The sequence below is a fragment of the Pan troglodytes genome, chromosome 15, assembly GCF_028858775.2.
Source record: "Pan troglodytes isolate AG18354 chromosome 15, NHGRI_mPanTro3-v2.0_pri, whole genome shotgun sequence".
In the NCBI taxonomy this organism is placed as follows: Eukaryota; Metazoa; Chordata; class Mammalia; order Primates; family Hominidae; genus Pan; species Pan troglodytes.
In genome coordinates, this window is record NC_072413.2 from 14,707,995 (window position 1) to 14,735,660 (window position 27,666).

The 27,666-nt window shown below is 37.2% G+C and overlaps 1 protein-coding gene across 1 annotated transcript in view; it reads right to left on the reverse strand.

Annotated features, from left to right (window-relative positions):
- Nucleotides 1–424: 424 nt before the first annotated feature.
- Nucleotides 425–27,666, reverse strand: part of LOC134808429 (uncharacterized) — a 44,306-nt gene continuing 17,064 nt past the window's right edge. Inside the window, exons 3-4 of the mRNA XM_063793956.1 lie at nucleotides 10,403–10,748; nucleotides 425–2,029 (exon numbers count right to left, since the gene is read on the reverse strand). Coding sequence (XP_063650026.1) covers nucleotides 1,996–2,029; nucleotides 10,403–10,748 — 380 coding nt within the window. The 3' untranslated portion in view covers nucleotides 425–1,995. The remainder of the gene's footprint in view (nucleotides 2,030–10,402; nucleotides 10,749–27,666) is intronic.

Consider the following 27,666-nt stretch of genomic DNA (forward strand, 5'->3'; position numbering starts at 1 on the left):
AGTAAGTTTTTGTGTATGGTGTTCAATTTTATTCTTCTGCTTGTGGTATTACAATATGCAAGATATGGAAAAGAAAGATTACTGACAAATAAATAAATTGTGGTATATTCATACAATTAAACATTACTCGGCCTTGAAAAAGAAGAATATCCCGCCATTTGTGACAACACAATTGAACTTGGAGGAGATTATGCTAGGTGAAATAAGCCAGTCACAGATGGACAAATAATGCATGATTACACTTATTTGAGGTATCTAAAATAGTCAAATTCATAGAAGCAGAGAATAAAATAATGGTTTCCAGGGACTGGGGGGAGGGAGAAATTGGGAGTTGTTGTTCAATGGTTTTAAAGTTTTAGTTATGTAAAAATAAGTTCTAAAGATCTGCTATACAACATAGTGTCCATAGTTAACAATACAGGCTTGAGCACTTGAAAATTTATTGAGGGTAAATCTCATGTTAATTTTTCTTACAACAATAGCAGCAGCAATAACAACAAAAACAAAGAGTCACAAGGAAACTTTTAGAGGTGACAAACATGTCTATTGCCTTGATTGTGATGATGGTTTCACGGTTGTATGCATATGTCCAAACTCATCAAATTGCATATATTAAATATGTATAGTTTTTGTATATAACTTATACCTCAATAAAGCTGACTGTAAAAGAGAAATGAAAACTAGTTTCTTGTATCTTATCATATATTTACTATTTCTGTTGTTCTTCCTTTGTATTTGAAGTTGCAAATTTTCCTCTGGTATCCTTTCCCTTCAGCCTGAATAACCTCCTTTAGGACTTCGTTTATAGCAGGTCTGCTCACAATGAATTCTCTCAGTTTTCCTTTCGAGAATGTCTTTACTATAATTTCTTTGTGATATTTTCACTGGTATAGAATTCAGGGTTGCCAAAGTTATTTTTTTGTTGGTGTTTTAAAAATGTAACGAGAGATAGATCACACATTCCTACAGGTCACTGTAAGTACTTTGATGTTACTCTAAGAGAAATGGGAAGCTATTGCAAGGATTGGAGTAGATGAGTGACCTATCTATATTTGAAAGATCTCATTGGCTGCTGTATTAAGAATGTTCTGTAGGAGGACAAGCAGGGAAACCATTTGGAAGGCTACTACGGTAATTCATTGAGATGAGGGTGGCTTGACCAAAGAGATAGCAGTGGTCAAACTATGGGTCAATCTTTTAGTTAGGGCCAACTGAATTTCTTGATGGATTCAATGTGAATAGTGAAAGAAAAAATAAGAGTCAAAAATAACTCTGAGGCTATGGGCAGAGATTCTGAAAGAATGAGATGCTGTCGATTGAAAAACAAAAGGTAATAGAAGCAGCATGTTGGCAGTGAGAAGGAGAGGATCAGGAGTCCAGTACTGGTCACACTAATTTAAAATCTTGCACATGTACCCTAAAACTTAAAGTATAATAAAAAAAAACTTGACGGTCTTCAGTGTGGTATTTCCAAGCAGAAGGAGAATAGTCATAGAAGTCTGTCTCTTCTACGTCTTGTCTGATGTGACCCAGTAGTAAAAGAAGGAACGTGTTGAAGTCTCTGTTTCTTCTCTGGAGTCAAGCACTCCTCATGGCTCTGTTCTTCCACCTTTCTCACTTTCATCAAATGAGAGACCTTGCTACAAATAGGTCAGGCTGTGCCCTCGAGTTCCTGAAAACCTCAGTGTCTCAGGAAGTTTGTGTTCAGCTCCTCCTGCAGTCCCAGGCACTGTGTCACCCACAGCACAGAAGTACTCAGCAGCATCGCTCACATGGGTTGATGGTTTCCTCAGGTAGAAGGAGGTTTCACTCTTCTTAAATTCAGCCTCAAAACCTTTGATGCCTTTAACCTGGGTGGTCTCTGTTAGGTCTTTGAGGAGAAGCTGGAGGCTTTGGCTAGAGTATTGGACATATCAGAAGAGAGAAGGAACTCCACTATAGGAATAGTTGCACTTCAGTTCCAGAGGGGCTTCTTCAGAGACAGTGATGTGGCCATCAAGCTGGGTCACCGACTGGGCTCTGGTTCCTCCTGCAACATCAACACTCTGTTATTGAGACCAGAACAGATCTACCTGTAATGAGACAGAGTCTCTATTTAGATTCCGATTGGAACAATGTTCCTTGTATGGAGACGGGAGCAGGGAAACAATATTATTATACTTACTCAGTGTGAAAAACATTCCAAGCAGCAGAATGACCACTAAGAGCATGGCTAGGCAGTGAGGAAGCTGAGAGCTCTATTCTAGAAGATCTCCTGAGTGGGAAGGAATGTGCCAGAGGATGGTGAGTCCTTATAATGAGGAAAATCTAGGATTCAAGAGTTCCCTGCTTAGGTAAGGCCTAGAGACCACTAGTAAGAGCTGCTCTCTTGACAACAACCACTCTGGTGTTGATCCTACTCAGAATGTGCACCTCAGTGAGCTGTGAGATAAAGCCGCTCAGGAAGGACACAACTCTTCTTAGCAGAGACATTTCCGGTCTGTGAGACATTGCCCTCTGGAGGTCAAATGTGGAAACACACTGAGTCTTTTGGGTTTGGACTCCATTTCCTTGGTTTGAATTTCTTAGCAGAATAATCTGATGACAGTGTTTTCAGGGGTCTGCTTATGAGGAAGCTATTTTAATCAATTAAAGTAAATAATATTATTTAATCCTATGAAGTAAATACTATTATCATCGTCATTTTATAAACGGGGAAACTAAAGCATGGAAGAAAAGATTCAATTTGTCCAAGTCGTAGTAAGTGATAGTGATGTAGGTGATCCCTAAAACCAGCCCAGCAGGTTTCCTGGCTTCACACAGGAAAGAATTCATGAGTGAGCTGACAGAACAAAGTGAAGGCAAGTGTATTGGAGCTACAGAGTACAGGAAAGTGGTTGCTCCATAGACAGAGTAATAGCAGCAGCAGTTACAGCCCTTGTGGATTGTTGGCTAGCTATATATATGGCTATTTTTTGATTATATTCTAAATAATAAATAAATTCATGAATTACCTGGAAAAGGAACCCTAAACTGAGGGTTCCTCCCCTTTTAAACCATATAAGGTAACTTCTGGGGATTGTCATGGCATTTGTAAACTGTCATGGTGGTGGTGGGAGTTTCACTTAGCATGCAGATGTATTATAATTAGTGTATAATGAGCAGTGGGGCCAATCAGAGGTCACTTGCATCTCCATCTTGGTTTTAGCTGGTTTTGGCCACTCTCTTTGCTGCATTCTGTTTTGATCAGCTCCTGTTTTGTTCAGCAGGGTCTTGTGACCAGTGCTCAGAAAACAAGTCTGGCTGATCTGCTATCTCAACAGAATTGGAGTTTGTCTCATCGATATGATTTAATAATCCACATTATTGACCACTGATAACTATTGCACATTTTACACTATAGCCCTTTACAGTTGATCTTATCTATACTGAACAGATGGGAAATCAAGTCCTTATGAAGTTAAATAATTTGTCCAAGGACATGCAAGGATTAGAATCCAATTCTTTTCCACTGCAAGCTCAGTTCCTTGCCCACTATGTTATCTGTGACGTAGTACTACCCTATAAGACTAGATGCAATTTTACCAAGTCAAATGCTTAGAGCAAAATTTAGAAGAGAATAGGGACTTAAAACAATCCTCAAGGAACCCAAACACTGACGGGATAGATAATGGAAAAAGTACTAAAGAAACCTTGAAGCTGGGTGTGGTGGCTCACGCCTGTAATTCCAGCCCTTTGGGAGGCTGAGACGGGAAGATCATCTGAGGCCAGGAAGTCAAGACCAGCCTGGTCAACATGGTGAAATCCCATCTCTACTAAAAATACAAATAATTAGCTGGGCATGGTGGCTTGTGCCTATAGTCCCAGTTACTTGGGAGGCTGGGATATGAGAATCGCTTGAATCTGGGAGGCGGAGGTTGTAGCGAGCCAACATCGTGCCACTACACTCCAGCCTGGGTGACAGAGTGAGACTCCATCTCAGAAAAAAAAAAAAAAGAAAAAGAAAAGGAAACCTCAAAGGGTATCCAGGGAGGTAAGTGGCAAATCAGAAATGGCTGGATTTCTAAAAGAGAAGGAAAAGGAATTCTAAAAAGAAATGAATGGCTAACAGAGTGAGTGGTAAATAAATGTCTATAAGATGATAACTTTTCAATGTCTATTGATTTTTTATTGATGCGTAATAATTGTACATATTTATGAAATGCATGTGACATTTTGATACATACATACAACATGTAATTATCAAATCATGGTAATTGAGTTAACCATTGCTTCAAACATTTATTATTTCCTTGTGTTGACAACATTCCAAATCTAGCTATTTTGAAATATACAATAAATTATTGATAACTATAGTCACCATACTGTGCTATTGAACTACTGATTTTTTTAACAACACAAAAATCATGATTTTGGTCTTTTCAGCAAAAGGTCAACTGCTGTGGGAAGAGGCACTGTGATGAGACAAGGAAGAAAAAATTTGAATATAGAAATCTCCTTCTAGAGATTGCTGGATCCTCTAAAGAGGAGAAAAGAGTCATGGTGTTAACTGGATGAGGATGTTGAAGAGGTAATGGTAGGGTTTATACAAATTAGGGTATATTTACATGCTTTTGGAAAGAATGTATAAACAATGGATCAAAGTTTTGAGGAGACAGATGGGATTGGAATGTGGATTATGGGTAGAAGGACAAAGTTTTGGTAGGAGGAAAAACAGTTATTTTCAATTTTATTGAAATGAAGGAGAAAAGGATTACAGTAGTTTAGATTTAAGTGATACTTTGGAGTGTGAAGGTAGAAAGTGAAACACGTATTACCTTCTAATGGGGTCTTTTTTCTTGTTATACACAGAGATTAAATGTCTCCCAAGAGAGTGAATGGAGGAGGATCTGGGTTAGGAAGTCTGAGGTATGTGAGAAGTTTTAGAAAATGGCAGTGAGATGTGATTACAGAGAAGAAGAATACTTTCCTGGAAACATTGTGGGCCTAGTTAGTTTTAAAGGTAACAACATTTATTTATTTATTTATTTATTTATTTATTTATTTATTTGAGACAGAGTCACACTCTGTTGTCTAGGCTGGAGTGCAGTGGCATGATCTCAGCTCACTGCAACCTCTGTCTTCCAGGTTCAAGCAATTCTCCTGCCTCAGCCTCCCGAATAGCTGGGATTACAGATGTGTGCCACCATGCCAGGCTAATTTTTTGTATTTTTAGTAGAGACAGGGTTTTGCTGTGTTGGCCTGGCTGGTCTCAAATTCCTGGCCTCAAGTGATCCACCCACCTTGGCCTCCCAAAGTGCTGGGATTACAGGCATGAGCCCCTGCTCCCAGCTGGTAACAGTATGTTTTAATGACACCCATCTGCGCATCGGTGTACTCTGATCAGACAAGATATGCATTACAATAAGGAATATACAGATTCATGATTGGGAATTAATTAGATCACTGCTATGATGCAGAATTGGGATGAGAATAATATAGTCAATGACTAAAGATTGAAAGCAACAGGTAATAGAGTATAAGCATTATAGGTAAGAAAATAAAAGATAAGAAGCTTCTGAGAAATAAGGTGAAAATAAAGGGGAACAAAGCTGGAGGCATCATACGCCCCACCTTCAAACTATACTACAAGGCTACAGTAACCAAAACAGCATGGCACTGGTACAAAAATATATACATAGACCAATGGAACAGAATAGGGAACTCAGGAATAAGGCTGCCCATCTACAACTATCTGATCTTTGACAAAGCTGACAAAAACAAGCAATGGGGAAAGGATTCCCTATTCAACAAATGGTGTTGGGATAACTGACTAGACAAATCAGAAGATTGAAATGGGACCCCTTCCTTACACTGTCTACAAAAACTAAGTCAAGATGGATTAAAGACTTAAATGTAAAACACAAAAGTATAAAAACCTTAGAAGACAACCTAGCAATACCATTCTGGACATAGAAAGGGGCAAAAATTTCATGACGAAGACACTAAATGCAATTGCAACAAAAGCAAAAATTGACAAATGGGATCTAATTAAACTAAACAGCTTCTAAACAGCAAAAGAAACTATCTACAGAGTGAACAGACAACCTACAGAATGGAAGAAAATTTTTGCGAACTATGTATCAGACAAAAGTCTAATATTCAGCATCTATAAGGAACTTAAACAAATTTACAAGAAGAAAAAACCCCAACAAAAAGTGAGCAAAGGACACGAACAGACACTTTTCAAAAGAAGTTATTATTGTTGGCTGCATGTATGTCTTACATGTATGTCTTATACATGCAGTCAACAATAATATGAAAAAAAGCTCAACTTCACTGATCGTTAGAGAAATGCAAATTAAAACCACAAAGAGATTCCATCTCACACCAGTCAGAATGGCTATGAGTAAAAAGTCAAAAAACAACAGATGCTAGCAGTGTTGCAGAGAAAAAGGAACACTTATATACTGTTGGTGGGAGCGTAAATTAGTTCAACCACTGTGGAAGACAGTATGCCAATTCCTTGAAGATTGAAAAACAGAAATACCATTTGACCCAGCAATACCATTTCTGGGTATATACCCAAAGGAATATAAGTCATTCTATCATAAAGACACATGGATGTGTATGTTCAGTGCAGCACTGTTCACAATAGCAAAGACATGGAATCGACCTAAATGCCCATCAAAGACTGGATAAAGAAAATGTGGTAATATATACACCATGGAATCCTACACAGCCATAAAAAGAAATGAGATTATGTCCTTTACTGGAACATGGGTGGAGCTGGAGGCCATTATTCTCAGCAAACTAACACAGGAACAGAAAACCAAATACTGCACATTCTCTTTTATAAGTGGGAATGAAGTGATGAGAACTCATGGACACAAAGAGGGAAAAACACACACTGGGGCCTACTTGAGGGTGGAGGGTGGGAGCAGGAATAGGATCAGGAAAAATAACAAATAAGTACTAGGTTTAATGCCTGGATGACAAAATAATCTGTATAAGAAACCCCCATGACACAGAATTACCTATATAACAAACCTGCACAAGTTTACCTGTATAACAAACCTATTTTAAGTTCAATACCCCTGAACTTAAAACAAAAGTTAAATAAAAAAAAAAAAAGAAAAGAAAGGTGTCAAGGGACTAAATGACCAAATATAGTCAAAGAACAATTACAGTAAGAGTAAATGAGGGTAAGAATCTCAGGGTGGGAGGTTTTAGACTGCAGGTAAGATTTCAGAGGTGGAGCAGAACATTATCATAAGACCTGTCTAGATGGTGGCTATGGGAGTTAATGGCTAAAGGGGATTCAAATTAATGGTCTTTAAAGTTGATGAGTTCGGGCTTCTCACTGAATGGCTCGTGTATCCTCATAGCGAATCTAACTCATGTCCCTAGTATTTTATTGCATCCTTAGTATTTGCCAGTAAAAATTTTCAATTATAAATAAATATATTTGTTCAGTAAATATTTTCTGAGTACTTACTATTTGCCAGGCACTGTCCTAGATACAGAGGATGCTTCAGTGAATAAAAACCAAAAATACAGGCTTCAAACTTTTGTATGTTCAAATACAGGAGAGTAGAGGATGGTGTTAAACAAAAGGTAAATGAGATTAAAGACTGTGTGAAAGAGAAAAGGAGTGTGAATAAAGTGACTGTAAGGACGTTGAAAGTGATATGTCAATCTTTGGAAACTGCTACCAGCACATCTCACTGCACTTTCTAAGATTTGTGTGTAGATATCTGTTCCCTTATCTTTCACTCATGGAATCAAAGCAATTTCCAAGTATGATCATCATAGCAATTTACATTTATCTACCCATTCTATGGACCAGAAAAATTCCTCAATCTGTGTGAAGTTTCCAAGAATAATTGGAAGCCACTCAGATCCAGGATCAAACTCCTCTTTCCTACTTCCTTTGCTTTGTGTTCTAATTTCTTCAATATCCATTCTGCTTGGGAAACGTATGGCTAATAAAGAGCTGAGGATGCATTAGAATTCTTCCACAATCAAAACACCCATTTTGACTGCTATTTGAATGTTTAGGGTACTAGCATTACCTTTCTATAAGATTAAGGACCATTGATTTTCTCAACTCATAACTCGCAATTTCTACCCTGACATTCCGGACCTTTTGCTCTAACATGTGTCTTAGATGGCTACTATAATCCATTCCACTGATGCTTTATTTGACTCATTATTTTGGGGTTTTCTTCTTATGATTGCTTCCAGTAAGATGAGGTTAAACAATGTGTGTTCAGATTTTAGTGTTAGACAATCTCAGGTTTAAAAATAAATTTAAAGTTGATGCTAACTTATTAATACTGTGAATATTAGCAGGTTTTTAAATCTCTTTGAGACTCAGTTTTCTAATCTGTATCATACACCTCAAAATAATTCTCAACCAAATGGTAATAAATATTAAAATATGTAATATACTTAGGGATTTCCTATAAAGATATTGACCTTCAAGGCCTAAAGGAAAGGAATACTTGATAGGTTAAAATATGTAAAAATTTAAAATTATATTAGAAATAAGCAATAAAAAGGTAATGTTAGAATAAAATATTCAAACAAATAATGTATTATTTAAGGCATGAAACTAATTCTTATGAAGAAAAAGAGAAAAGAAGACAACTAAATAGAAAAATATTCAAAAGGTAGGAATAAGCATATTGCCAAATGAAAAAGTGCCAATACATGTAGAAAAAAGTTGCTCAAAAACACTATGAATCAGGAAAATGACTATCTTTGGATTATTAAAAACTGGGCTGGGTGCGGCCGCTCATACCTATAATCCCAGCACTCTGAGAGGCCAAGGCTGGCAGATCTCTTGAGCTCAGGAGTTTGAGACCAGACTGGGCAACATGACAAGATCCTGTCTCTACAAAAAGTAGCCAGGAGTGATGGTGTGTACCTGTAGTCCCAGCTAGTCAGGAGGCTGAGGTGGGAGGATTGCTTGAGTTTTGGAGGTGAAGGTTGCAGTGAGCCGAGATCCGGCCACTGCACTCCACCCTGAGTGACAAGAGTGAGACCCAGACTCAAAATAAATAAATAGAATAATTAAGTAAAATAAAAATAAAAGCCGCTAGTAATTCTCAATTTTTATAAAAACGTAAAATGAGTTCTTTCACCTACTGTTGTTTGGAAGCTATTTAACACATTATATATATTATATTTATTAATTATATAATAGTTATAATGGATACATTATGTGTATAATAATACATATATATGTATTATATAGAGTGTAGTTACATCATTTGGAGGGCAAATTGCCACTTTCTCCAAAAATTTTAAATGCACCTTCCCTTTGACATAGTAATTTCAGTTTCAGAAATCTCATTAAAATAAACACTTCCACATACACACAAACTAAGGTGAATCTATAAAGATGTGGAACACAATGTTCTTTATGACAGTGAGGCAGTAGGAACAAATATGCATCAAGAGAAAAGCAATTATATGACGGAATGTCTCAAAGTACTAAGCACCAAAAAGAATAAAGTGAACTTCTCTATTGATATAGAAAGATCTCTAGGACAATTTATTAAATGAAAAATAAATGGCAAGTTAAAAAATCTAATAAATCCAATTTACATGACAAAACTGTGTGTGTGTATGTAAGTCTGTGTGTGATTGCATAAAGTTATATGCAAAGATAGATAACTGAAATTAAACTGGCTATCATGGTATACCTTAAACTGTCAAAGCTAGTGTTCTTTGAAAAGAGTGGTGTGAGATAGGGAAGAATGAGGAAATGCAGCTAAGTCTTCCACTTTTGCTTTATCTGAGTCATTTATGGTGAGATGGATTGGTGTGCTTCTTAGGAAATAAAACATGATGAAGACTATTTAAAGATTCAAGACTTCAAGAAAAATAAAAACAAATTAATATTCATTTGATTTTTGTTTCTTTCCAAAAAGAAAAACCTTCATCACAAATATGCATGCTCTAGTAACTGGTGTTACTGCACTAGTAAGAAAGAACATTTCAGATTTTTCTTGCAGAAACATCAACTTGTTTCTGGTAATTGGAACAACTATAACAGCATGCATTTCAAAGCTTGGACTTGCCCCTGGATCCAGACGAAAAAAGCCTTTGGGACAAGCAGAATTATTTTGATTGTCCTTATCCATTCATTTTTACTAACAAACTGAAATGAATTTTTTTTTGACATGAAGAAGAGTCTTGAAAATTTTTAACCCTCTTCATTTTATTGCTATGTTCAAATTATGATTCACAGCCTCTTTATCATTTTTCTCAGCCGCATCAACAATAAAGTTCTTATTCCTATCTTTTTACCCTTCATCGTATCTCCCTTATTTACTTTACCTATTTTCCTCCTTCTCTCCTTCCCTTCCTTTTCCTCTTTTCTTGTTACTTTTGGTCTCCTATAGACATTTTGTTCTAGGTGAAGGCTACCCACCTCCTCACTTGCCACCAGGGAGATATTGCACAGGTGCAGCCCCATCTGTCCCAGTGTGCGACTCTGACGATGAAATAGTACACAGCAGTGTCTCTCAGCGTAGCGTGGGGCAGGATCAAGGTGCTGGACTTTCTGTCTTCGGTGATGATCAGAGAGGCCATTTCGTTGGTTTCATTGTTTTTTAGACCATGAATGATATACTGTGGCCCTTGGGAGTGAATCTGTCGATACCAATACACATACTCATTTCCACTGATGGTAGAGTGATTACAAGGCAGGTTTGCAGCTCTTCCTTCAGCGCAATCCATGGAGGTGGGCTGGGTGGTCTTAGCATCTATTATAGTTCCTAAGGGGTCAAGAAAATCAGATTAGCTCCTGACTCTCAAACCAATGTAATTCTGTGGATCAAGGATACAACACTCCCTTAACACTCCAAAACTTTTATGTCCTGCGAGAACACAAAAAAATATCATTGGTGTTAATTATAAAGACCAAAGATACATGCCAATAATCAGAGACCCTCTAGGCTGTATTCCATGGGCGCTTGACTTAGTAAACCCATAGATTTCTTAAAACCGAATACTGCCAAGGGCACTTCTGGGATTATGGTTATGATCTAGCCTGGTATGTAGATGTACGTACTTCCTAGACAAATGCACAGAACAGTTCTCAGTCATATCTAGTATGCTGGATAAAGCACAGGGAGCATAGAGGGCAAACCACCCTTCGGGGTCCCTTGTCCTCAGAAGCCCTCCCTAGGTAGACACAGAGCACTTACCAAAGGTCAGAAACACAGTTACTCTTGCCACCAGCCTCATACTTCAAGGACAAATGAGGATTGTGGACCCAGAGTTCAGTTTTTGTGTCTGATTCTAGGTTTAAAGAATTTCCAGAGAACAGAAGCAACAGCTACTAGTAAAGACTTGCAAAGAGTGCAGCTCTCATTGTGTTGTTGTCAGGATCTTGTCAGCCAATGATAGAGCAGTTGCTTTTCTATGTCTTCCTCCCCAGGTTTAGTCATGTTCCTGAGAAGACGGTGAGGATATCAACCAGACATCCTCAACTCAGGGGGTGTCTACTGAAATCATTTATGAGGTTTAAAGTCTAAGAGGCTGGCACACAATGAGGAAAACTGATCATAAGGATGTATCTATCCAGACCTTTTCTTCCATCATTTCTTCCTCAATGTACCAAATAAAGTTTCCTCTGCTCCATGGAGCTTGTGGAAAGTGTCATTAAATCCCAGAAACCTATAGTGAGCTCTGTGTTGTAAGGAGTTGGAAATTCCCATCTACATTCTAGAAAACGGAAGTGAGGTTCAAAAGTAGGAAGTGATGTGCTCGGGGGGGGGGGGAATAAAAATTAATAACATTGACACTGAAAGCTAAGTCTCCCCAAACTCGGGTTTTCTATAGAGGTCCCTGGAATCATGTGTCGACTGTTGTCTAAGTAGCCATTTCTCAATACATCTGTTCTTGATATAGTGACTAATGACATAAATGGTGCTGGCTCTCATCCGCCTTAAACTCATGGCCTTCATGTTCATTTCCTAATTTCTATGCCCATGCTTATGCCTACTGTGTGCACCAAGGACACTGAGGCGGAAAGAAAAGAGACCAGGAAAAGCAAAGAAGGTTGGGGTGGTGGTGGTAAGAATAGGTAAAGGAAAGGAAGAAGAAGGTGTAAGGAATAGGGGAGGTAAGAGATGATTAGGGAAGTGAAACTTGGAGAAAGCAGTGTTAAGGGAGGCGCTCTGAAAAGACTTAGTCCATCAGTGTAAGGGCCCCAGAACTTTTGAAGCCATAACACACTTAATAAGAGATCATAAAGTACAATTTGTCTAAAGAGGATAAAAGTGTATCTTTTGTTTCCTGTTTTCTGTGGAACTTTAGTGGAAAACATAAGCTTAGCATCCCTTCTCCAAGAAAGAAACCTGAGTTTTAAGGTGAAGCAGCCCCCTCTTGTGACTGACTGAATGAACTGTGTAGCTATAGTCAGGCAAAAAGTCGGCCAGCAATCTTCTGACTCTTTTATCAGGTTTGAAGGTAGGTATCTTAGTTTTAATACCTCTGTACTCATCTTTGTTTTATCAGTCCTCTAGCACTCCAAGAAAGGTTTTAACTATTTTTTAAATTACTTTGTTATTTCAACAATATTCCCATTATAATTCTCAATTGCTGACTTGGAGTTAATTTTTCTTTTGTTTCTAATCTTCCCATAATTAAAGGATGGTTCAAAAGCCCATACTATTCAATGTTTATAAGAGATATTGGCGGCCGGGCATGGTGGCTCACGCCTGTAATCCCAGCACTTTGGGAGGCCAAGGAAGGCAGATCATGAGGTCAGGAGATCGAGACCTTCCTGGCTAACACGGTGAAACCCTGTCTCTACTAAAAATACAAAAAATTAGCCGGGCGTGGTGGCACGTGCCTGTTGTCCCAGCTACTTGGGAGGCTGAGGCAGGAGAATTGCTTGAACCCGGGAGGCGGAGGTTGCAGTGAGCTGAGATTGTGCGATTGCACTCCAGCCTGGGCGACAGAGCAAGACTCTGCCTCAAAAAAAAAAAAAAAAAAAAAAAAGAGATATTGGCACAGAATAAGCACTCAATAATTACTTGTTTCATGAACGAGTAGATGAGTCATAACTGACAAATTTACTGAGAGAACTTATGCAGAGCAAATCTTTAAATTATTCTCTGTGCACTCTTTCAGTTTTCTGGAATAGATTTTGAACAAAAGACTACAAAGGGGTAAACACAGGGTCAGATTTGTAGGCAAAAATTCAATGATAGACAATAAATTTCCCCAACATGGGTGTGAAAAATCAAGCTACAAAGATATGGAGTAAAAGTCATAGTAATAATATTCCATTCATTTAAAAAATATTCACTAAGAGCCTACTCTGTACCAGATCATAAAGATGTAAGGTAACAGGACAGTACTGCCGAAAATATAAGAAGAAACAAACAATTACTTAAAGTAGGGAGGACTATATCATGTTGTTACATTAACAAAGGCAGAAGAAAAGTAATTAATGCAATTTCCTTTTTTGCTTTTGGTTTGTTCGCCTTTATTTTTTGGAAGACAATTGAGGCCACTAACAGGTGACTTTTTAATGGTATTGAAAAACCATTAAGTATTTTGCATAGCTCTAAAGAATAAAAAATGTATTTGTCCAATCTATTGAGTATTCGCAGAGTATCTTACATTTTAGAAGATTACGTGATCTCTAAGATCATAATGGGTAAGGTTTTCTCCTCCTTTGCTTGATGAAAAACCAAAATAATGAGTTCAACTTATTTTAACTTCTTTATGATTTACCACCATAAAATATATACAAATCTATTATTTAAAGTTTAAATTTATCAAAACTTACACACACAAGAGAATTTGATACAAGACCAATACCCTCACTTGATGAATACTCTCAACAATCTAGAAATGTAGAAAAGAGTCCTTAATCTGATAAAAGGTATCTAAAAAATATCCAAGGCTAACATTGTAATTAATGGTAAAATACTAAACATTTTTTCTCTGAGGTTAGGAACAAGACACATTATCACACTTCCATGTATTATCGCATTGGAATAACTGGCATCAAGTCAGGAAAGAAAATAAAATGCATACATTTGGGAAAGGAATAAGTAAAATTCTTCTTCTGCATAGATAACATAATTTGAATATAAAAAAATTTAAAAGAATCTGTAAAGAAACTACTAGAACTAATGGATGAATTGCACAGTGATTGAATAAGAAAATTCCATTGTATTTCTAGATTCTAGCTAAAAGCAATTGGAAAATAAAATAAAAATGCCATTTACAATGAAATAAACAAATGAATTTAATTAAGGATATGAAAGTTCATTAAAATGAAAATTATAAAACATTAATAAAAGGAATTAGAGAGGACCTAAATAAATGGAGAGCTATATTTATAAATCTAAGGAATCCATATTTAAATTATCAGTTTTCTCAACCTGATCATAAACTCAGCAAATTTGAATCAAATTACTAGAAATTTGTTGTGGTAGAAGTTTGAGAATCTGTTTTGCAATTTCTATGGAAATTTAAATCCTATAGCAAGCTAGACAATCTTGAAGAAAAAGGTGGGGGATAGTTGGAGGAATTGCATTTCCAGATTTCAAGACTTATGTGAAACTTCAGTAATTAAGAGAAAATGGTCTATTGGTAGGAGAATTGTTAAAAAGATGATTTAACAGAATCATGTCCAGAAATAGATGAACACGTATGTAATCACTTGATTTTCTCCAAAGGTGCCAATGCAATTCAGTGGGGGAAGAAATGGTCTTTTCAATATAAATGCCAAAGTAACTGTTTAATGATATATATAAACACACACACACACACAGACACACACAGACACACACACACAGACACACACACACACAGACACACACACACACACACATTCCAGATGGGTCAGACATCTAAATGTGAAGGGTGAAACTATAAAGTTTTAAAAGAAGACACAGGAGAACAACTGTATTATATTAGAAGTGGACAGCAATACCTTTAAAAGTACACAAAAAACCCTAACCATAAAGAAAGAAAAATAAATTACAGTGGTGACTACAGTTGACCCTTGAACAAGTTTAACCTGTATGGGTCCACCTATATGCGAATTTTTTTTCAATAAATATATTGGAAAAATTTTTGGAGATTTGCAAAAAGTTGAAAAAAACTTGCAAACACACAACGTAGTCTAAAAATATCAATAAAATTAAGAAAAAGATATGTCATGAATGTGTAAAATGCATGTAAATACTAGTCTATTTTATCACTTACTACCATAAAACATACACAAATTTATTACAAAAATTTTAAATGTATCAGAACTTAAGCACATAAACACAGAGTGTATGTGGTGGCACTTGGAGTCCAGAGAAATGCAAACAAACTTAAAGATGCAGTATCAAATCAAAACTGCATAAAATTAACTATAGTACATACCATACTACTGTAATAATTTTGTAGCCACCTTCTGTTGCTGTTGCAGTGAGCTCAAGTTTGTGAATACCTACTTAAAATGCAATGCTAATTCTCTCCACATGAGCAGTTCATCTCTCTAGCCATTTGTGCATTGCAGTAAAAAGTCATCTCTCACAGATCTCCCATACTTTTCGCTGTGTTTAGTGCAATAGTGTAAACCTTGAATAACACCATGGAACCCATACAAAATTCCACTAGTGATGCTGGAAGTGCGCCCAAGAAGCAGAGAAAAGTCATGACTTTACAAGAAAAAACTTTATTGCTTGATATTAAGCTGCAGCTGCAGTTGGAGTTGCCTGCAATTTCAGACAGATGATTCATCTTGTGAACAGACTACATAAACTTACAGAACTGCTATATACAGTATGGTACTGTAAACATATTTTTTCTTTCTTATGATTCTCTTAATATCATTTACTTTTCTCTAGTTTACTTTATTGTAAGAATGTGGTATATAATACATATAACATATAAAATATGTGTTAACTGATTTTTTATGTTATCAGTAAGGCTTCTAGTCAACAGTAGGTTATCAGTAGTTAAGTTTTGGGGGAGCCAAAAGTTGTATACAAATTTTTGAATGCTTGGGGGTTGGTGCCCCAAACCCTCATGTTTTCAAGACTCATCTGTACATGGGGACCCAGAAGTCCAAACCCCACCTGGCAGTTTGACGATCCTCCCTGCCCTCTGATGTCAATGAGACTGAATGGGGACCCTGGATTCTATCTCTACCAGGTAGTAAGGTGGTGTTCCCCTTCCCCTGCTGGAGTGGCATCAGAGAAAAGGAGAAAAAACAAAAATTTTAAATAAGATCCAGAGTTTCAAACACAATACTCAAATGTTCAGATTTCAATAAAAAAAATCACTCAATATACTCAGAACCAAGAAGATCTCAAACAGAATTTTAAAGAGACAATCAATAGATGCCAACCCTGAGATGAAAGCGATGGTAAAATTACCTGACAAAGATATTAAAGCAGCCATGATGAAAATGTTTTGAAGGGCAACTACAGACATGCTGGAAACAAATAAAAAAACAGAAAGCTTCAGGTGGAAATAGAAATCTCAGCAAAGAAGTAAGATACATAAAAAAGAACCAAGATATAAAATGGAAATTTTAGAACTTAAAAATATAGCTGAAATAAAAAGTCCACCAGATGGGCTCAATAGCAAAATGGAGTGGACAGAGAAAATTATTAGTGAACTGGAAGGTAGAACAGAAGAAATTACTCAATCTGAATAACAAAGGGAAAATAGAATGATTAAAAAATGAACCAAGCCTCAGGGAATTGCAGGACTATAACAAAATATCTAACATTCCTTTCATCAGAGTACTAAAAAGGAAAAGGGGTAGGGCTGAAAAAGTATCAAAGAAGTAAAAGCCAAAAACTTCTCAAGTTTGGCAAGACACAAAATACAGCGGTATGCTGAGTTTAAAAAGTCAATTCCCAAAGGTCATTTATATAACATATATGGAATTACAAAATTATAGAAATGAAGGACAGATTAATAGTTCCTAGGGATGAAGGAGGGGATGGGAGCAGAGAGGAAATGAATATGGCCACAAAAGGACAACAGAAAGCATCCTCGCGGTGATAGAAATGTTCTGTGCCTTGACTGAGTCAACGTCAATATCCTGGTTGTGATATTGTACTATAGTTTTACACCACTGGAGTAAACTGAGTAAAGGATACATATGATCTGTCTTAATTTTTAAAAATATATGTGAATTTATAATAATCTCAAAATTAAAAAGTTTAAAAATACATGTCAACAATATTAAGTACTAGCAAGGTTATGGAGAATTGAAACTCCTTTCCATAATGATATAACCTCAAAAATGCCTTGGAAGTTTCTAATAAGGTTAAAGATACGCCTGTCCTATGACCCAGAGATTCTACTGCAACAATAAAAGTTATATAAGAAGGTTCAACAATTTCACATGTCCACAAAAAGACTTACATAAGAACATTTATAGCAGTTGTATTCATCATAGCCCCAAACTGGAAACAACACAAATTTCTATTACCAGAGAAGTAGATAAACAAGATGGCATATTCATACAATGGAACAGTATTCAACATAAGAAACATATAAAATGTAATGCATGATTTCATTAATATGAAATTCAAGAGAAAGCAAAACTAATCTAAGGCAATAGAAATCAAAATAGTGGTTATCTCTAGAGGTGGGTATTGATTGAAAAGAGGAATGAAATAATTTCTGGAGTGGTGGAAATATTCTGCATCTTGATTGGTGGAGGATTATTACACAGGTATGTGCATAACTAAAACGTTCACAAACATTTGATGAATGTTCGTGCACTTTACTATATGCATATTATACCTCAATACAAAAACCAAAGAGATACGCTGACAGAACTAAATATGGTGACAACACAAATTCTGTATCTTTCCTAATATTAAGACCATCTAGGTTTCCCAGACATTTCTTATCTACTTTGCTGAAAGTCTTTCAGGCTTTTGAATCAATTCAAATAAAGTAACCACAGGCTTGTCCTTTGCTGTTGGGCATCGGAAAGCACTCAAGTCTCCTAATAATTTTATTTATGTATCAACCTATATGTATGAATGTTTAAAAAAACATGAGTTCAACCCCACTGGGTCTGCATAGATTTCTCCCTTCATTATTTATTACTTTTCCCAACAGTGAGAAATCTGGCTCTCATGATCTATGATCTATTATATATTTTACCTATACACATTTGTTCAATCCAAATGCTCACATAAATTACTTTAAGAATTGCTAGCCTATACCCCTTGAGAAACACATTTATTAACTACAGAATGGTATTTGTGTGCCATTCTTTTGCCTTTAGTCTTACAATATCTATTCAAAATACTGTTTTCAAAAATTATTTAGGTTAGTTATTTTCTTCCACATTAAAGACAGTGTCACTGTGTTTACATTATTCACTATAATATTGTTGGAAGCATTTGTTACACTTTCTATTTCTTTTGGGGTTCCACTCACATTCTAATTATTAAAAAATTTATACACAGTAAGATTTACTTTTTGCGGTATACAGGTCTATGGTACAGTTCTCACCAACCCTTTGATCTGTTTCCTATCTTTATAGTTTTGCTTCTACCCATATGTATTAATAATATAAATAAACTCACACAATATGTAGTCCTTTGGACTTAGTTTCTTTTATTTACCAAGACACGTTGAAGATTCATCCATGTTGTTGCATGAGTCAATATTTCATTTTTTTTGTTGTTGCTGAGTAGTACTCAATCATATGGATGAACCACAGTGTGTTTAACCATTCTCCAGATGAAGGACATCTGATCGTTCCCAGGTTTTAGTAATTATGAATTAAGCTTCTGTAAACATTCACATGGAAATTTTTATGTGAACATAACTTTTATTTCTCTTGGCTAAATACGTAGGAGAGGGATTAATGAATCATATTGTAAGTGTAGTTTAACTTTATAAGAACTGCCAACCTGTTTTACAAAGTGCTGATCATTTCTCTTTCCTATCAGCAATGTATGAGAGTTCCAGCTGATGTGTAGCCTAACCAGTACTGATATTCTCATATATTTGAACTTTATCCATTCTTACAGGTGAGTAGATGTAAGTTACTTAATATCTTGAGGTTTCAATTTCTTTCTTTAAAAGTTTGAAATTATAATACCTGCTTCATAAAACAACATTATCCTTACCTGTTTTTAATCTTATCTCCTGTGGGTGAGCAAGAAAAGCAGAGATGTGGACTAATGCGCCCCATTGCTGTAAAGGATAGAGAATCACTCTAATCACTCTAGACAGCATGGAGATACAGATTGGATGTGACAAAAAAAAAGAAAGAAAAAAAGAAAGGAAGGAAGGAAGGAAAGAGAGATAAAAAGGAAGAAAGACATGATTAATGCCTTCTGAAGGAGGTCTTTTATTTTATTTTTATTTTTATTTTATTTTATATTTTGAGATGGAGTCTCACTCTGTCACCCAGGCTGGAGTGCAATGGTGCGATCTATGCTCACTGCAACCTTGAAGGAGGTCTTTTAAGCAGACTCTACTGATGTGTTTTTGTACAGTAGTTAGGTGTGGTCTTTGAGAAAACCTTCAAAAAAAAAAATCCTATGAAGAAAGATTTTGGAGGAAGTAGCCAAACACTTCAATTTGACACTAGAGTCAAATTGAAACTGTCAGTCCACCCCTTGTTTCTGTACATGGGGTCTCCCAGACAGAAAATATTGGAGAATCAAAGGATGACAGCCCCTCATGTGTGCTTAATAAAAGATACACTGGGAAGAAAAGAGAAACAATCAGTGAGGGAAACCAAGAAATATCAGACCATATTCTCCTTAAATTTGGTAAAGAATCAAAACGAGATCCTAATTATACTGGTAAGGTGGTGTTTGTGGTTTTTGTTTTTTGTTTTTTTACTTCTGATGTGAATCATCTCTGGCAGCTGTTTTGATGGATGAAATCACTCCCCTACTGGCTGTAAAGGTCACTTTTTGATCTTTCCAGAATTATTTATGAGGCCTTTTATAATTCATGTCTGTTTTCTAGTGCTTGTGATTTTGTTAATTAGTATTATTTTTTACTTTGGCATGATTGTAGCAGAAAAACACAGAAAACGTATGAAAGAAAAAAAGAGAAAGGAAGGAAAACTTCGTGGGAGAAAGACCCACCTTCCCCTCCCCTCCCCGGAAAAAAAGGTCAGTTTGAGAGGATCCGTGTGCAAAAGGGCCAAGGCTATGACAGAAGAGGAGAAAATAATTTTTACAATAATTTTAACATAACTGTTTTTGGCACAACTCTGAAATAGCCTTGGAAATGTTATAATGGATGAAAACAACTACTAAATAATTACGGTGCTCTTAGAAATTAACCTAAACGTGCGTGTGCTCCCATCCATATTTTTCTATATACATATGTTATTTTGTTTTATAAGTGGCATAGTACTATTTTGTATTTGACTTTGTTCATTTGATAAATTAACTTAATTCCTATGTTACGAAATTTTCATCACAATAATTTTATGGCTACAAAACTTTTTATTAAAAAGGTGCAAAAACTTTATTTGACCATTTAGCTGACCAATCTCAGTTGATTTTAATGTTTAAACTCTCCAATACAGTTGTATTTTTATCCTCTCTTTCCCATGATAAAAATCTTTGTAAGTACTGAGAAATAAAGTAATTAGTCAAATCAGTGAACACACTTTGAAATCTATGGCTAACTTTTCCCCGTAGTTAGACCAATGAACATGGCTACCGGAACTTGAATCATCAGCTGCATCTGGGCTTGGCGAATATAATTGCAGTTGGAAGAGTGAAAAAGAGACCATGCCTAAATCTCTTCATGGGTCACCTTCCAGTTTCGTCTAAACTCCTCATTTTAAAAAGAGCTCTTTTCACTCAGTTCTCTGGAAAGGTGGTTACCGCCTGCATAATCTTTATGCTATGTTGGACTGCATTGCATTGAAGCAGATGAGTTCTGCAGAGGTGACTCTTCAGGGAGTTGGTCGTAAACTTCTTTTAAGTTTTGTGTACATAATGAAAAATGTTTAATTTTCAAATCTTCAGCAATACAATTGAGCTAAAACCTTAAAGAAACTGCTTGGAAAACTCTGCTACCACCCAAACAGGGGTCCCAAACCCCTGGCGGCGGGGAATCTGTACCATTCTGTGGCCTGTTAGGAACCTGGCCGCAGAGCAGGAAGTGAGCGGCAGGTGAGCATTACTGCCAGAACTCCGCCTCCTGTGAGATCAGCAGTGGCATTAGATTCTCATAGGAGCCCGAACCCTATTGCGAACCGCGCATGCGAGGGATCTAGGCTGCTGGCTCCTTAAAATAATCTAACGAATGCCTGATAATCTGAGGTAAACAGTTTCATCCCAAAACCATCACCCCACCCTCTCCGTGGAAAAATTGTCTTCAACAAAACCGGTCCCTGGTGCCAAAAATGTTGGGGACCACTGCACTGAAAGATGACTTTTTATATAAATATCTGTATCACAATTTGTTAAAATCCACCGATTCTTCCTAAGACAATTAGAATTCTTTGAGACACCTGTATAGAAGAAAACCGGTAGTTAAGTTTTAGGAACTAAAACTGCTAAACTCTTCCAGGTCTTAACAGAGTGAATTTCTACATGCATTCCTACTGCCATGGGGAGGAGTTGCTCGAGATCCTCACAGACATTGTGACTTTGGCTTTCTCTGGCGCCTGCTGTTTGGGGAGAGTAGGATGATCTGCTCCTGAAGACCCAGGGCAAGATTTGGAGACAGGCAGCAGGTGCTTGGGGAGCACTGTGCCCTGCACAGAAGTAGGTTCCTACATCTGTAGTCTGGGTGGCTGTGATGTGCAGGGAGCTGTTCTTTTTTGCTTCTCCAAACTGAAATGTCAGTCTTTTCTGCTTCTTCACTTCTCCACTCTTCACTAACTGTATCAAAAAAACGGGATGTCCACCAGGCCTTTGCTTATACCACTGTATATTGCTTAAAGTAGTTGAGGAATTGCAGTACGTGGTGAAGTCCTCTCCTTCTTGTACATGCTGGTACTGAGGAATTTGCATTACCTGTTGTCCATTCACCTCTGTTTAGAAAGACAATGGGAAGCATCACATAAAATCAGATTAGATATTTAGCTCCTGAGCTACGCAGGTCTCTCTCACTCCTCTTTTCTTTTTTCCCCTTTCTGTCCATGTCTCCCTTCCCATCTCCCTCAACCTTTATCCATTCTGTCTCTTTCTCTCTGTTTCTCTCCCTTTGTCTTAACTCTTGTTTCTCAAACAGAAAGTCCATTCCCTGCCTGCAGATACTTCTCTATCCTGTTGGATTTATTCTCTGGAAGCAGTCAGGGACGTCTCAAACTCACGTGACAATTGCATCCATAAGACCAACATTGATATGATGAGTAGCATCTCCCTCTCCTTCCTCTTCATCCAACTGCTCCTAAATGGGTTGCCTGGTACAAGCTTCTTCCAGATCAATAGAAATAGTTGCGATCTATTTTGGAAAGTAGATGTGTGCATTTTGGAAAGAAAGGGAAAGAGGTGACTGCAAATTGAGAAAACCAATCACACTATTTTGCCCACCCTCTCAGAGTCTATGTTTGCCGATGCTGCCCCCCTGTGGCTGGACTCAAACATTGTTGATTTGACAACAGATTATTTTATTAATAAAGCTGCTTTCTAATTTAGGTGGTATGTATGTGTGTCAAGGATTGGAAGAAAAGAGTTTACTGATGGTGACATTGTTCAAGGAGGAATAATTTGCCTCTTAAAAATGGAGTCTGTGATTTAAAACTAGGGCATCCGAAGAAAAGAGAAAGTTCCATTTTGTCACTTCCATCGTCACTAAGAATCATGTTGTGCCATGTAGCACATGCTTATAAGTGCCTTAATGGGACATATTAGGTCACAGACTTTTTAATAAATGTGGGAGACACTTGTGATTTATTGTTAGACAACCCTTTACCTCAAAACAGAAGATAAGAAATACAAATTTCTCTTTTGTCACCTGGATTTCCCTGGTAAACTATCCAATTTAGAGATCATGTCTGCCATCCCACTATGTTACTTTTACACATGCCAGCGTGATGAGGGAAGACATTAATATAATTAGAAAAAAAGTCTTATCTAACAGATAATCAATTTCTATTGGAAAGCTTCCATAAACAAAAGACTTGGATAAAGTAGCTTTCTGTTCTGATCTGGCTGATAAACATCTACAGTATGTGGTGGGAAAGGTTGGAAGATAAAAACAGAAAGTAACTTAAAAAAACTGTGGACTCCCTCAGAACTTCAGTCACACTTATCACAGTGTTTATACCTGTATAGCTACTGATTATCTGAGTTAGCCTTTTTGTACCTTAAAGGTGTGTACTCTATCATCTTCAAGAAATGCACTGTCTTATGTGGTAGCTACTAGCCACACGAGGATACTTAAATTTAAATTAAATAAAATTTAAAATTTAGTTTCTCATGCACACTAGCCACATTTCAAGTGCTGAGTATCCGTATGTGGCTAGTGTTTATGCAGATGCAGAATATTTTTACTATCTTTGAAAATTCTATTGGACAGTACTGCTCTAGAATATAGGGTCTATGAAAACAATGAGTTTTGTCTCTTTGGTTTGCTAATGGATCACTAGTATACTCCTGATATGTGGTAAGCCCTCAATAAGTATTTGTCTATTATTCACCAACATGTCCTACTCTAATAGCGGGTAAATTGTGGATACTCAGGTGTTCATTAAATGATAAAAAAAAAACTGTGTGTTTGTATATATACTGTGTCACGATTTAAACTTAAAATATTCCAAAAAATATTAAAATATTAGAACCATATCAATACCATATTCAAATGGTATTGGTTGAAAATGTGCCCTTCTATAAAAACAATCAAGGTTTGGTTGTAGCTATTTAGAAATATTACCTTTAGGAGATACTACTTTCCTAGGGTTGCCGTAGCAAACAAATTTGGTGGCTTGACAAAAATTTATTTTCTTTATAGCCCTAGAGGCCAGAAGTCTGAAATTAAGGTGTCAGCAGGGCCATGTTCCCTCTGAACGTTCTAGGGGAGGATCCTTCCTCATCTCTTCCAGCCTCCGGTGGCTCCAGGCATCCCTTGGATGTGGCTGCATAATTGCAACCTCTACCGCTGTCTTTAGATGGCCTTCTCATCTGTGTGCTTCTTTTTTCTTTTTTTTTTTTTCTGAGACAGAGTCTCACTCTGTTACCCAGGCTGGAGTGCAGTGGCTCACAGCAACCTCCACCTCCCAGGTTCAAGCGATTCTCCTGCCTCAGCCTCCCGAGTAGCTGTGATTACAGGTGTGCATCACCATGCCTGGCTAATTTTTGTATTTTTAGTAAAGACAGGGTTTCACTATGTTGGCCAGGCTAGTCTTGAACTCCTGACCTCAGGTGATTCACCCACCTCAGCCTCCCAAAGTGCTGGGATTACAGGCATGAGCCAACATGCCCGGCCTCATCCGTGTGTTTCTTAAAAGAACAGTTGTCATTGGATTTAGGGCCTGCCTGAATAATCCAGGGTGATCTTAACTTGATATTCTTAACTCAATTACATTTGCAAAGACCCTTTTTCAAATAACACCACATTCACTATTTCTAGGGATTAGGACATGGACATATCTTCTGTCATCATTCAACCCACTACAAGAAATCTAATGTCTTTAAAGTGTTGCCATGTAAATGTATTAATGGCGGAAATCTCAACATTTTGTGTAGGGTAAAAAGTGAATCTAAATCTGAATTACTGCATGAAATGGAAACAGACCAAGAAGCAGTTTTAGGATGTGCTGAAAAATGGCAAATCTCGTGAATTAAGATACACTTTTGAAATGCATGCCACTGGGATGCTTTTTTTCCTCCTTAGGAATACTGGATTTGGATCTCAAAATGAAGACAAAGCTAACAATTTTAAGGCAATAAGGACTCCTTCCCCATTCAAGAAGAGCAAGGAGTGTGCAAGGAGCACCTGTGGGGGCTTTAGAAATCCTCCTCTTCATCCACGGCAGCAGTACTGGTGCAGTTTACGTAGGAGGCATAAACCAAGACAGAGGAATCTCGCCTGGGTCAAGCTTGCCCTTTCCCAACTCGCAGCATGGTCTGTCTTGTAGCCTCTGTCTAGATCTTATGGTTGGTAGTGGAAATTTACTAAAGGAAGAGAAGGGAAGCTGGACATGCATTGGTTCAAGGAGTAAAAGAAATCTCTGCACTCTTAGACGGAATCTCTGCATTTCCTAGTAGGAAACATTTCCATTGAATATAAACATATGATAGCTCTCAGTGGCAAATATTTTTGTCAAAACAATTGTAAGAGACGATCAGATTCAAAAATATTTATAATAAGATGTTACAAGTGTTATTCTATGAAATCTCAGATTCTATGAGATTCTATGAAATCTCAGATAAAAAACAAATAATGCCTGAATTGGGCCATAAAGGGTGAGTAGACCTGTGTGCATATTACAATGGGAAAAATATATTCTGGGAAAAGAGGTCAGATTTAGGAAGGCCCTTAATATTCACATAAAGGGTTAGAATTTACATATACATATATAATATATAAATATATATAATATAAAAATATATATATTACATATATGAGAGAAGGATGGAAGATTAAAATAGAAGATAAACAGGATTCCGTAGATGGCCTTGTATTTTTGTTTGTTTGTTTCTTTTTGAGATGGAGTCTTGCTTTGTCACCCAGGCTGAAGTGCAGTGGCAATCTCAGCTCACTGCAACCTCCGCCTCCTGGGTTCAAGCAATTCTCCTGTCCCAGCCTCTTGAGTAGCTGGGATTACAGGAGCATGCCACCATGCCCGGCAAATTTTTGTATTTTTAGTAGAGATGGGGTTTCGCCATGTTGGTCAGGCTGGTCTCGAACTCCTGACCTCAGGTGATCCGCCTGCCTCGGCCTCCCAAAGTGCTGGGATTACGGACATGAGCCACCACATCCGACCGGCCTTGTAGTTTCAATACAGAATTTCAACTTTACAACTTCTAGTGGTTCCTCATTACCCAAAGGGAGGAAGGAAATGATCTTATTAGATACATTTTATAATAACTCTAGTTGCCATGTAGCAGTTAGATTCAAAGAGTTGAGAAAAGAGGCAGGAAGACAATTAGGAAGCCATTGCAATCATCCAGGTGAGAGGTGCTGAATGCCTAAATTAGGAAAGCAGTAAGCAATATAGAAATAGAGAAACAGATACAAGCAGTATTTGGAAGTTCAAATTGACATGACCTTGATAATTACTGGATTATCAAGGTCATGTGTTATGCTTCATTAGCACTCTGATATCTATCTGGCATAGGAATATGTTTACTTAGTTAGCTCTTGTGGGAGTTAGTATCCAAAGATGCCCCCAAAATCCTGCTTCTGATATTCATGCCCTTGTGTATTTCCCTTCTATGTTGACTCTGGGTTGGCTCCGTGACTCAATTTTAATTATATTTACAGAGGCCCCTTTTCCAAGTAATGTCACATTCATGGTTCTTATGTATGCATGAGAATGCAGTAGAAATAATATTGTGGCAGTTCTGACCTAAACATTAAAAAGGCCTGGCACCTTCCACTTTTGTAATATTGGAAGCCCTGAGCCACCAGATAAGTTGTACCCTAGAGATATCTTGAGGAGAGACCACATGCAAAGGCCATGTGTAATGAAAGCCCTGAGAATAGTTGGGATGAGAGACGAGCCCAGCTTTCCACATTCCCACCAAGGCTCCAGGTATGGAAGTGAGCTCCAGGGGTTCTAGTCAGGCAAGCCCCCAGAGGACCCTAGCTGCAGTCAGCATCACAAGGAGCAGAAGTATCTTGAGATAGTAAAATGGCACTTGCTTAAGTGAGTTGTACAACAGTTTGTTATTCAGCAAGCCACAAAAGCTCTGGAGTCCAATGAAAAATAGTCTTTTTGAGAACTTGTGAGAAATCAACAATAAAAATGTATGCTTCCTCTGGCTGATTTCTGCTAGTCTCTAATAGCTTGACCTGAAACATCTGCCTGTTTCACCAAACTTCTTTTCAAAAGCCATCCTTGTGCTTCTGCACTGGCACAGAAGACCTGGTGGCAATGATCAGAGGTAACAAGAGCTCTGTGCAGCCACAGTACAGGAGCAGGTGGCTGATTGCTCAGGTTGGGGCCCTGCAATCAACAGAGATCTGTGTTTCTTATTTAACATGATTTTTATATTTCACTCACTCTTCTCTTTCCATGTGTCTAAACTAACAAAATTTACAAGAACATGCCTGTCTGTGTCTCTATAAATAATCAGAATTTGACACATTATTTTCAATTTCAGATCAGTTTTAGAATCCAAAGACACTGAAAATTTTGGTCCATATTTACTTGGTTACATACAGCTTTCATAAAGATAGGGATATTTTTGTAAGGACCGTGCACCACAGATTTACATTTTTCTTGATTGTGTGTGTAGGAAGATCTCTGCCTCATTGTGGCTTAAGGCAGGCAGAGTTCTCAAGGAAGTTGGAGTCATGGGCTGGTTTCAAGCAGCGTCATTCCACACTGAAGTGTTGTATGAATGTAATTAATTTCTATGTGTGCCTTGACATGCGGGAGACTGTGAGGCATTGTGTTGCAGCCACTCACAAATGAGTCAGATGTTCATCTTTTATTTTACTCATGCCTTTTGATTCTACCAATTCAGAGTTAGTTCAAGCCTCAAGATCATTGCTGGAAAAATTAGAAATTCTTCCATTGATCTTTATGCCAATAATGGA